Source organism: Calonectris borealis, chromosome Z, assembly GCF_964195595.1.
Source record: "Calonectris borealis chromosome Z, bCalBor7.hap1.2, whole genome shotgun sequence".
NCBI lineage: Eukaryota > Metazoa > Chordata > Aves > Procellariiformes > Procellariidae > Calonectris > Calonectris borealis.
The window spans coordinates 17,269,308-17,282,244 of NC_134352.1; the positions used below are offsets into that span (position 1 = coordinate 17,269,308).

A 12,937-nucleotide genomic window follows, 5' to 3' on the forward strand; every position below is an offset into this window, starting at 1 on the left:
TCATACCCACTTTGGTCGTGCTTTTTCTACATACCAAAAATTTTTCAGACTCAATGTCTTTCTCCCAAATCTTTTATCATGTAGATTTCCCTCAAGAGCCGATCTGCTTTACCCACAACACTCTGTACACTTGAAGCAGTGAACCCCCATTTTCTTATCCTTTCCGTCACCATTCCTTACGGTGGTGAAAAAGTACGAATATTTTGGGGTTTGTTTTTTTTTTCTTTTTCCGGCCACCGTTCCCGCTGGGGCGCGGGGAGCCGCCGGCTCCGGCCCGGGGTACCGGGGCTTTCGTTAGCCCCGAGCCGCCTCCCTGCGTCCAGCCTCGCCCGGGCGAGCCGGGGGCGGCCCGGGCCCTCCCGTCTGTGCAACGCCGTCTGTCCGGGCGGTGCCGTCTGTCCGGGCACTGCCGTTATCAGTCATCCTCGGCGGCCCTCGGGCACGGACTCCATCCAGCATCATCGCCCACCCTCGCCGCCGGCTGCGCCCCTCGGGCTTTACGAGCCGCTGCTCCGCTGCCTGCCGTCGCGTCTCCCCCGCAGGCTGCTTGCTTCAGCCCCCCGCCGCCCCGCTGCCTCCGCCTGCCGCGCCCCGCTCCCCGCGAGGTGGCCGGGGGTCCCCGGGCTGCCCGCGCCGCCGGAGCAGTCCCCCGGGAGCGGCTTCCCTGGGAGGGGGGGACCCCGCTCCCCTAGCCCGGCCCGGCCCGGCGCGGCGCGTCCCGCCCTCAGACGCGCTCACTCCCCCGCGCCGCCGCCCCGTAAGTACCGGGCAGCGCGGGCCGCCGGCGGCGCAGAGCGGCGGGGATGGGTCCCCGCGGCGGCCGCGGGCTGTACGTGGGGCGCAGGGCCGCCGCCCTGCTGGCCGCGCTGCTGCTGGCGCTGCTGGCCGCGCTGCTGGCGCTCGCCGCCCTCTACGGGCGCTGCCGGCAGGAGGCGCCGCCGCCGCCGCCGCCGCCGCCCCCCTCGCCCGCCGCCGGCGGCCCCGCCGCCCCGCCGAGGCCCGCTCCCGCCGCCAGCTCCGGCCGCCGCCTGCCTCGGCACCTCCTGCCGCTCCACTACGACCTGGAGCTGTGGCCGCGGGTGCGGCCGGGCCAGGCGGGGCCCTTCGCCTTCAGCGGGCGGGTGAACATCACGGTGCGGTGCCGGCAGGACACGAACGCGGCGGTGCTGCACAGCTCCGGGCTGCGGAGCCTCGGGGACGCCGCCGTACGCGGTCCATTGCCCGAGCCGGGCGCCGCCGTGGAGGTGGCGGGGCTGCGGCAGGAGGCGGCGGGCGAGGTGGCGGTGCTGGAGCTGCGCGGCTGGCTGCGGGCCGGGCGCCGCTACGTGCTGCAGCTGGGCTTCCAGGGCCGGCTGGAGGAGGACCTCGACGGGCTCTTCCTCACCCGCTACACCGACCAGGGACGCAGCAGGTAGGCGGCGGCGGCCGCCCCGGGCACCCCGCGCCCCTCCGCCGACGGCACCGGAGGTCCCCCGGGCGCCGGCGGGGTCACCCGTGGCGCGGAGGCGTCGGACGCAGCTCCGGGCGCTGGCTGCGTCTCCGCGCGTCTCCGCAGACGGTATTTCAGGCGGTACCAGGGATGGACGGCACTTGCGGGATCAGCTCGCTGCCTTGGGTGGCGAGAGATGGCTGCTGTGCACGGCGGGGCTGCCTAGGGCGGGGCAGCCGCTTTGCCCATCCGCAGCCTTTCTCCGGGTGTGCATCACAGGCTGCAAAGATAACTTGTCAGAAACTCAGGTTGGTGCTCCACGATGGTCGCCCTCCTCTCCAGAGAGCACCAGCTAGGTTGCCCCGGTTTTCCTTCAGCAGCTGACTTGATCCACACCACCGGCTCGTGCTGAGATGGTTTGCAAAGAGCTCCTTGTTTGCACAGGCTGGTGAGGAGCTGCTGCCCCAGAGTTAGTCTGGGAGGGCTTCCTGACGGTCTGTCAAACAGAGATGTGTCTTTGGCAGAGGAAAGAGTCTATGTCAACTGGTCAAGCAACGTTTTCTGGACAATTTCAAGTCTCTCCTTCTGTGTCCTTGGTAGCGAGGGGTCAGACTATACCGATGCCCAGTTCCTGAGAGCTGCAGTCCGGCTCAGACTCTTCATCCTGGCCCCACACGTCTGTAGCACTGACCGCTCACCGCCTCTACCTGGGTCTGTGGGGAGCATGTCTTTATCTAGAACCCAGGATTTCGGATGTGTATTTGGGCACGAGTTTAGAGACGTTGACCACACGCAGTTTCAGAAGTATGGTGGAGTAGGATGGGTGGCTGCTTTAGACAGTTGGACTTTGTAGGTGCTATTGCACATGAAGTTGTTTGGCTGTCATCAAACAACCAATGATTTCCTTAGTGAGTGCTGTTAAGATGCTTTCCTTTTTTTTTTTCTTTTGAACTGCAAAATCAGTACTGCGGCAGTGTGAGCTTATCAAGCAGTCAATCATCTAAAACATATTTTCACCCTCAAAATAATGCTTGCTTATTTTTTTATTCGGAATCTTCTCAAGGTGAATTGCATTGTAAACTTCTGGATGTGAAACTTGCTAGTTTTTTCTTGCTAAAGAAAAGCTTAAGATTTGATTTAAATAGTTCCAGTGGAAGACAAGTTTCTCAAAATAGGTGTTTAAAGGAGAGGCAGATAAATTGCTTATTTTAAAGCTATTTAATTTTTAATAATTAAAGATGTAGTGAATTCTGAGGATCAGCAATCAGTGAGTCAAAAGAAAAACTAGAGTTAAAATTCAAGTGTTTTTGGCTCCCAGCCTATCGATGAGTCCACCACAATAAACTCTATCTCAGCAGTTCATACACTTCTTGTGCAAGCAGGTAATATTCAGTTACCTGCAAGATCCGTACATGCAAGTCCCTGTATGAGTAGTAATAATAAGAAACCACAAAATAAAGTTAATAGTTTTTACTGAAATGGAGGAGGACTGTGTGGTTTTTCTGCAACAAAGAGTTAGCTTTTCAGCTGCCAACTCTTGTGTAAATCTTTACTGTTACCATTGTCTGCCACATCTGGAAAATTTAAGTTATGCAGACTTTTTAAGAAAAAGGAGATAAGTTGATTAGCCTTAGAGAAAAATGCAGTATGGAAATAAGTATTTTTAGGAAATATGTTCTGTTTTTCTTCAGTTGCTATTTCTTCATTCACTGATTGTCACTCACAGGATTATTTGTGAAACTTTTGAGTTAAGGAAAGTCTAGAACACTGCTTAATTTACATAATTTTTAAAAAATCCAAATAAGTAAAAAGGAACAAGCACTTAATTACTTAATATTGTATCAGTGTGCTTTCTGATGCTGTATTAATTCAATCAAGTCCTATCTAAGAAACACTGAATTAGATTATGACATTTTTTGATTCAGACTGTGTAAAATTCAGAGGATCCGAAGAAAAAAAGCTATTGTCAGCTGTGCCGCCACAGTAGAAAATAAGAAAAAAATGTTTTAAAATCATTAAAATAATGTGTATAGTTCAATTTCCAATTGTTTAGAGGATTTATGACAATTGGTCCATTTCATTCTTAGTTCGTCACAAAGCACTAATGAAATGTGAGACAACAGTCTGGTTAGAGATGCCAGTGGTGTTCAGTCACTGAAATAAATCAAAGGAAATCCACTGATTGCAGATACATATTGTTTTGGTTACTTGTTCCTGCCCACATTCCTGATATTCTTGAATGGATTTTGCATATCTTTTCTGCTTTAAAAAGGCTTTCTCTGAATTGAGAGCATGCAATAGTATCTTGTTATTTTTTCCTTCACTAAGAATAAAGTCATCATGTTACCAGCCGTTTCCTAATCTGATGGGGTCCAGTTACACAGAAGGGGTTTTGCCTTCCTTTTTTTTTGGAGGAGGTGTGTTTTGAGGGATATTGTAAGCTCTAGCAAGCTGTCACTGACGGAAAAAGTTGGATTCTAATGGATTATATACATCAGGAGTGATTTAAAAACATTCAGTGCCCTTCAGCTGTCAGTACAAAGCCCATTATTGTGCTGCGAGGAAACCACGATCTCCAGCAGACTGTCTTGTAGCTCTTCTAAAGTGACTTGTACCTGGCTCCGGCAGACCTTCAGGGTCTGATTCCTGCATAGGCTTCTGGCTTTGGCACCTAACTTAAACCACCAGCTGTAGCAGACAATGTGCTGTTTATCTACCGTCGCGCAGACTCCTGTGTTTCTTGCATGCACTAGAAGTCTTAGTGGTTTTTGTAATTTGTGCTTGTGGAACCACTAGAGACCTCTCATTTCAGAACAGTTTAAGCAGAGAACGGCAAGCTTTCAATAAACGGCTAGATTCTGAAGAGAAGTGAAGTCCCTGAAATGTTTGTTCCATCTGGCTTTTGCACCAGCTTTTTTTGTGGTCAGATATCCACATTGCTCCTGGCAGGTTGGTAGAGTTAGCTAGTTGACACAAAGTACTGTTCCCTGTCCTCTCTCCCAGTTGAAGCTGGAGCACATGGGCAAGGTGGTGTGGGAAAGCTGTTCACAGAGACAGCTATTTACAGAAGTGCTAACCTCACCTCTGTGGAAAACAGAATAAATCAAAGCCCAAACTTCACGGAATTTCCAACACAGAAACGGTTTCTTATCAGTTTGATCATTGATGACTGCATATGTTTTTATTGTTGTTGACAATTTGTACTACCCACCTGATCCAGTCTTACATACAAAATAAAGCTCTGAAAAATGGGAGCACACTTTACGGATAGTGCACAGCCCATGTCTGCAGTGCTTGCAGGAGCAAAGGAAGTAAAAAAGGAGGATGCTCCCATTTCACCAGCACTAAGTATTTGAAGGCTTTCCTGTTGAAATGGGGAATCTGTGTTCTGCATATAGGTGGGAGAGTCCATGCCAGGATCTGGGTAGGCAGAAAGATACAGAAACCACTTTTGCCCTTCTTCTCCATCAGCACTGGCTCAAACATACACAATGCAGGAGGTTTGTTGTAAGCATCATTCTGCACACAGGTCTTGCACTGCTGTGAATGAGCCCATGTATACTACGACAGGGTTAGAGGATCCCTGTGGAGTGTACCATAAAGTGCAGGCTGTATGTCACTGTTCACGTCAGTGTTTAAAAATCCTTTGAGAATTTTGCTTGGTAGCCACTCTGCACATGTCCTATGGAACTTCTATAAAATACTTGACTGGGTAGGGCTGGTATTAACAGGCATCCCCAAATGTAATCGAACACAATATTTGCGCTGATTTTTATCAGTTGCTTCTGCACCAATTGCTAGAATGAGGGCAAAGGCGATTAGAACAGAATTGGTGCAGTTAATTGTGCCTCAGAGCAGGGGATCTGAAGTTCTTCTTAGCTCTGTTTTATATGAATCTGTGGGTAAGACCATCAAAGACATGGGACAGAAATCAGAGCAAATAACAGGTTTGGTGTTTTCTTGGGCTGCACGTTAGTATTCAGCACCGTTCACCTGAAAGAGGGACCGAGTGTTGGGGACAGCTGTTTCACAGAAACAGATTCTGCTCACTATAAAACTCCCTTACTTTGAGCCACCTCAGAGTTTGTTTTACGGTTTAATTCTTACATATTTTTAAAGTGGGAGAAATCAGATATAAAAGATGTTAACACAAAACCCCATTATGCTATCAGTATTACAAATAACATTATTTTAAGGCATTTTTAGAAGAATAACCTTTTTTGCATCAGCATAAAACATTTCTTCTACAATGATGCTGTTTTTTTATGAAGTGAAACAGCATCCAGTACGCGTTCATGTACTATACATGATGCATTCTTCATTTTCCTTTTCTTGTTTTTAGACACTTGTGTAGTATAAATTGCCAAAGATTTAGGCTAAGAGATCCTGTTATCTCTTTGTTTTTCATTATTTAAAAGTATTGTGGCTTTGATTTTGTTTCACTAGAGGAAGGAGGCATTATATGATACTTATGAAAAAAAAAATGAAATCTGTTCACAAAACTGTAGGCTTAAGAGAGGAATTTATTTGTCTGCTTAGGCAATGTTAGGCTTTTTAAAAAATTGATTTCCTTTTGGGTAGTTTGTTCTGTGATAATATTGCAGTGTGGAAAAAAGTTTGCTAGTAATTCAGTTCATGCTAATGCCTTCACTTTAAAAAAAATAAAAAAACAAGAAAAAAGCCCCAACAATGACTCATTCTGACAAATGATATGAGGTAATGTGTGTTTGAAACACCAGTTATTTGTGTAACGTGCATGAAATATTCCCATTTTTCTTTTTTATTTGGAGACCTGCTGAAAAATAACATTTAATCCATCCTCATATTTCTTTTTTATCATGATGTTTTTGCCCAATATATGCTAGTTTGTATTCTTGAACAAGAATTTATTGTGGGCAAATTTGCTAAGTGTCTGCATCAGTTTCTGCTGGTACAGAGTCTCCTGAGGCAGTAATTGCACTGGTGCGGGGGAATTTGGGGTAGCTCAGTGTTTCCTAGAACCAGCTTGTGACCGGTTGCACAACTGAATGCACAAAAGCATACTGTGCTGCATGGGAAGGAGGAGGTTAGAGTATTTTCGGTGATTGATTCCCTCGATGAAGCGGCCTGTCACTTTTGCTGCTCCTGTGCAACCCTGGCAGAGGGTTAAGTCACTTTCTGTCATTGGACAGGATAAAGGAGGGGAGGAGGTGATAATTCTGTCTCAAGTGGAGCTTCAGCTGCATTCAGCAAGGCAGCTGGTGGCTGGCACAGCACACACTTGACTCTGCAGTGAATCAGGGCCATAAAGAAAATCTTCCTGCATTGACAGGCGAGATGTTCAAATACGTTGTGCTGCTCTCTCTGAAGCTAATCCTCACTTCAAAATAGACGTCGTGGCCCCAAGAGTCACTGTCCATCAACATGTGTTCAGCATGGGTTCTTTCAAATGTCGTAAGTTGTGTTATGGTACAGCACTAGATATGTCTGTTAAATGCAAAATGTACCATGTTTTGAGAGTACAGTGCTTTTACATAGTTGTCCTGTTGATATTAACTCAGTTCCCCAGCATCAGCAACGAGGGTGACACAGTATAGAAGAGCTGCTGATGCTTTCAGCACTTGGTTGATTAGATCGGCTTTGAGCAGGGTTAGGCAGCACAGCTATTAAAACAGCAGCAGCCAAACATCTTTCAAAAGACAAGGACTCCTGGAAGGCTGGCCTTGGGAGCTGGGTGGAAAGCATCGCTGAGTTTTGTCAGTGGAAGCAGGAAGCTAATGACTCTGTTCCTTGGGCTGAACTGTACACAATGCAGTCTGTCTTCTGCAAAGTGATGTGAGTTATCAGTGGAAAGGTAGACCATTCATTTCAGGTACCAGGAAAAGGGAATCTTAAAACATGCAACCTTAGGTTTTGGACATGGTTCAGTGCTACAGATCTCCATCAGGCGCTGTCATGCGGTGCTTGTGTGGTAGATCTGACTCGTTACATAGTGTTACTTAATGTATGGGTACTGTCCTGATGGCCCCTGGCTTGTCTCTGTGCTAAGCATAAGCCTTTGTGAACCTGGTGTGAATACACTGTTAGGGAATACCCCAACTGCAGCTGAAAAATACTCGCCCTGTGATAGTTCCGAGGTCACTGACACAAGAGATCTTGCCATTCTTGTATGCCCAGCTGCTGGCAACTTACTTGGCTGACAGGTAGGGAGCTTTGAGAACCACTGCATGCGTATTTTTCTAATTCCTGGTAAAGATGCCCTAACATGTACAGCTCTTTCTTGAAACTTTGGCCACGGGACACGGTGATTTATCTTTTGGACCCAGCCAGTGTGTCACAGACACCTGCCCTAAATGAGGCAACGCTCCATAGCATAACATAGAAAAGGATCCTCTTGAAGGGCTTGCCAGTGCCTTGAGGCAGGACTGGTGCTGCTTTCACTGGAGTTCTTCTCTATGTAGTTTGACAGAAGTGTGCAAGTGCATGTATGCGCGGTCACCTAACGGTTATTACAATTTTTTATTAAAAGGTACAGTTAAAATAAGAGTGCATGCATTAGAGAGAGAAGCAGGTGTGCAGAGAGATTCTAATTACGAAATTAAAGTTGGGCATTGTATCACTTTTGAGCACTGGCCTGAATCAACTGAATGCAAAACCTGAATCAAACCTGAATCAACTCTGTCTTAATAAGCAAACTGGAAAAGCTCAAATATTTAAAATATGATGCCTGGAAAAGCTCTGTGAGGGGAAAAAAAAAGACCTCATTAAAAAAGACTGCTTTTCTCTAGAAGTGTGCAAACTGAACAGTCTGTTGGGCATGGGGATTTAATCATAGCTTTAAATAATAACCAAACCTTTTCCAATCTGTATATCTATGTGATTAATTTCTTGATTTTTCTGATTTGGTGTTTTTATGCACTATATATTGGTTTTGATCAGCTGTAGCATGCTGGATTAATCTTAACTTGTATTTTTAATACAGTATGCTGATTGCCTCCCAACTGGAACCAACGTATGCCAGGACAGTTTATCCATGTTTTGATGAACCTGCCATGAAGGCCACATTTAATATCAGAATTGTCCATGACCCAAGCTATGTGGCTCTTTCCAACATGCCTGCTATTGGTAGGTAAACAAGGAGACTTGTTTTTTTTCCCCCCCCTAAATTACTTTAAAAAAGGGTGTAATTTGTCTGAACAGACTATATCAACAGCGTTCTGTTGTCTGTGGCTAATGCCTTGAAAATGCCAGAAAATCTGTACCTATGAATTTAAAAATTTGGAGACAGTTATTCATAATTAATGCCTCTGATGGCAATAATTCCATAGTTTTGTCAGTTGCGATGTTCTCTCCTCTGGTTGCTGGAGGCTGCAGAGTTTTGATTCCTGGCTGAGTCCTGACGGTTTAGTCAGTGTGTCTGTCGTACTGCGTGACATCTGCTTAAAATAGAACGGCAGCTCCAGTATGCAAAGCCTGTAATTGTGTTATTAAGCGATTCCTTTCATTCTAAGTAAATTTTAAGATGTATTTACAACATACAAAGAATTGTTTTACCAGGCAGAGACACTATAGCCTTCTGTGTACGTGCAGAATAAGAACGAGAGAACTATAATGCTCTGCAGATGCTCCTCCTGTCCCTTGCTGGGATCTCGTGCGGGATGCATGTAGGATATAAGATTCCAAACAAATTCTGTAAATTAGTTTTCCTGCAGGAGTCTGTTGGATCTCTTGCCTCCTTCTTAATGTCTTTTTGCTGCAATTAAGTGCCATGAATCTTTACTTTTCACCTAACTAATTTTCAGCCATAAAAAGGAATGTTTATGAGATTTGCATGGAAGCTAAGTAACTTAGGAATTATAATAGATGGGATCTCTGTGAGAGTTGCTTGAAGCATTTTTTTCCCCTGAGGATCTTGTCCATGTCTCCCTTATTTAGAAGGAAGGTATCTGATTATAACTTCATAATCTTTCATATACCTCATACTCTTTCATAATTCTTGGGCACACATAACCTATATTTGAATCATAATAGAGCGCACATTTCAGAGATATGCAGCATGGGATAAATTGTCCACAGTTTGCCCACATCCTAAATCTGACGCAGTTTGATATCCTTCCAAGACTTCAGTTAAGATGCTCAGAGTGGATTTTTGGTGTTTGCATGGAAGGTTGCGACTCTGATACGTGGCAGTAGCAAGGAGTCTGGCTGCTTGCCTTCTACCAGAAACATATGAAGTTAGTGCAGAAAAACAGCATATCTAGAGAGGTGTAAAAAAACATGCAGAAAACACAAAATTCCTTGTTTGTTATGGAGGAGCAGTGGTTTGAATATTTCTTTGATATTTTTTCTAGATGTGTCTGAAATAAAGGATGAGAATGGAAGCCTGTGGACTGTTACCACATTTAACACTTCGCTGAAAATGTCAACTTACTTGACTGCTTTTGTGATTTGTGATTTTGATTATGTCACCAGAACTGAGCGGGGAAATGAGGTAAATATGAGGCTGCATAACACATTATAGCAGTTTACAACAGAATTTGGCTCCATGGTGCATCATGTGCTTCAGAAGATATCACAGACATTAACTGTGCTTTTCATTCCAAAACTATTTGCTTATGTGGCAAAACTGCTAACATTTATCCTGGAGATATTTCTGCAGAAAGCTTTCCTTTAGGACAATTAGTTTATTGTCCTGTCCTGATCATTTCATACAATTCCACAAGTAGGTATGGGCTCTGTATGTTAAAACTTTAGAGACAGCTACTCTGCAGAAAGTGCTGGTCATAATTCAGGGTTGTCTTATCTTCTTAGCTCTCTTAGTTGGAAAAAATTCCACTGCTGTGACAACCACTGAAGTTCAGTGCCTTGTTCTTCAAGGCCCTTTGAGGAGCAGCGTCATGACATCAGAAGGTGCAATACTGTGCTCCAAGCATTTTGTATACTAGTATTCTAAGCTTTTATTCTGCAGTGGACACATTTTTTAGCCTTCAAAAGCGTCTGGTTTGTGTTTGAAGCTTTTTCATCAGTGAGTATTCAGTTTTGTTCTTACACTACAATGGGCAAAGCTTCTTGAGGGAAACTGTAAAAAAAAAATTCTGTTGGCACCAGTCGTTTCACTTTCCTTCTTTTGTTGAAAATCAACAAGTTGTTTCAAAATAAATAGTAAACTCAAGCGTAAAGCCTTATACTTGCTACCTTTAATAAATGAGAGCACCATGTTAGCTTCATGGTTAGCTTGCTGTCATCCTGCTGGACAAAGGTGAGAGGACAGTGCAGAGGTGACCTAGGAAGCACAGTGTTAGCTCCTTTTTAAAGTAAAAATTGGACTTGCTATGTCATACCTGCATATATACCCTGTATAAAACGTGTTGGATGCTTATGGTTCTGACTGTGGTGCCTTTTTCTTGGGCTGATGTGTACTGACAGGAATCAGCAAAGCAAAGCATTCAAACTACGGTTTTTCAGAGGGAAGAGGCACCACCACCCATCTTCTGTGAGATACAAGGGCAAGGGTATTTTACCCCTTGGTTTCAGGCACAGATGCTCAATTTGTGCCTCCACAGTATTTGTGTGAGCATGTTTGTTGTGTCTGTTTTGTCATTTCTAGTAAGTAATTTACAACCCGAAACACCGGTATTATAACTCAAAGCTTATATTAGGATTAGGATTTTAAGTCTGCCCATTATGTTTAGGTTTTGCAAAATGAAGCGATCCGATCTTTGAATCTCCTCCGAAGCCTCAGCTGAAAAGAGGGGCTCAGAGGCTGAGGATGCTCTGTTGACTGAATATTCTTTATTTTTTCCCTTTTAAATTAAATCCTGATGCTTCCCCAACTGTGCTATTAGGGTTTGGCTGTGCAGCTTCTTGTGAGATGCAAGAAATGAGAGGATTTTGAGCTGCTAGGCACCTGGGGGGGTCTTGCATCCAGAGATACATGATGGAGACATAAACCTTTCCTCAGTCTACTCCATCACCTTGGGCAAGCAGCTGCCCTCTTCAGTACCATGACTCAGCAAATGGGCATGGGAGGGGAAAGCTTTGCTTGCTGCTGCCGTCTCTGTTACTCAGAGGTACAGATGTCATCTGCTCAGATGTCATCTGCTCTCTTTAGCAGCAGTGGGAGGCCAGTGGTTTGTTTCAGCCTCTGAGAAAGTTCAAGAGGAGAGATGTGTATGTTTGGACAGCAAATGCTCTCTGAACATCCATTTCTCTCTCTTCAGGGAAAGAGTAGTGGGCTGAAGGAAGGTTTGTCACCCAGACTCACTGGCTGCAATACATTGGCTTAAGATGTGTGGATCTAAATAGCTTTACAGCGTTTCCTATTTAATAAAAGAAAAATCAGGAGTCCGTTTGTTCCAGCAATGTGTAGTTGGATTCAAGTATTGGTGCTTTTGAAGTGCTGGAACTCTTCTAGGTTTTAGCAGGATTAGGCTCTGTGCCACATTTTGATAGGTCCAGCAAGACTTGGGTTGGGATTTTTTTCATTAAAAGCTTCATTGCATGATCTGGTGTGGACAGACAGCATTTTCAAACAATGATTCACAGAAGAAAAGCAAAGAAAATGAAAATGTGAGGGTTTTCTAAAATAATACTTCCTTGTTTTACTGCAGATACGTATTTGGGCTCGGAAAGAGGCAGTTAAAAATGGGTATGTTGACTATGCTTTAAATATCACAGGCCCAATATTTTCATTTCTGGAAGACTTACTTAACGTCAGCTACCCTCTGCCAAAGACAGGTGAGATTACTTATTTTCTTAAATGGACCAGAAATGGCTGCTGATGGTGTAACATTCTTGAGGGAATTTGTAAAAAAATATACTCTGTTGGCACCAGTCGTTTCACTTTCCTTCTTCTGTTGAAAATCAACAAGTTGTTCCAAAATAAATAGTAAACTCAAGCATAAAGCTTGCTACCTTTAATAAATGAGGGCACCATGTTCAATGGGTTCTTTTGCAGTATTCTCTTTTTACAGTTTATTACATTCATGGAATAAAACCCCGAAGCTTTAACTCACTGAATTCTCCTTTCTGCATCATGGCTTTTATTAACCCCTAACTCAGCACTCTTACCTTCACATCACACTCATTCTCTTAAAGCATCATTTCCTCATGAAGGGGCAGACAGGGCTACAGAGTGCATAGAAAGGAGTTGTTCAGTCACGTGGCTATTTCTGGGATGCACAGACCTGGTATAGATAGTCCCTACATCCTCCTAGTAAATCCGTGCTTGCTATAACCCACGTCTCCCCAAAGCATTCCTTGCGTTCTTCAGTATGTCCCTGTCTTACCTGTGAGTTGGCTGTGTGTTCCTGCACATTCCTCCCCAGAAAAAGATTCCTGCAGGAAAACATTGCTTCGGCTTAAAATGGACATCAGGTAAGTTAGCTAAGTCAAGCTTCAGTCAAAAAAGAAGGGTGCCAGCATGTGGTTCCCTGTACAGTTTGTCTGCTACTCGTAATTGGATTCCCAAGGGCTTCAGCAGTAATGTTATGGGGGAATGTGCTCTTTTATAGAAATTGGTAGAATATC

The 12,937-nt window shown here is 44.9% G+C and overlaps 1 protein-coding gene across 1 annotated transcript in view; it reads left to right on the forward strand.

Moving 5' to 3' along the window:
• Positions 1-803: 803 nt before the first annotated feature.
• Positions 804-12,937, forward strand: part of LVRN (laeverin) — a 38,817-nt gene continuing 26,683 nt past the window's right edge. The window contains exons 1-4 of the mRNA XM_075136201.1: positions 804-1,411; positions 8,391-8,533; positions 9,760-9,899; positions 12,019-12,145. Coding sequence (XP_074992302.1) covers positions 804-1,411; positions 8,391-8,533; positions 9,760-9,899; positions 12,019-12,145 — 1,018 coding nt within the window. The remainder of the gene's footprint in view (positions 1,412-8,390; positions 8,534-9,759; positions 9,900-12,018; positions 12,146-12,937) is intronic.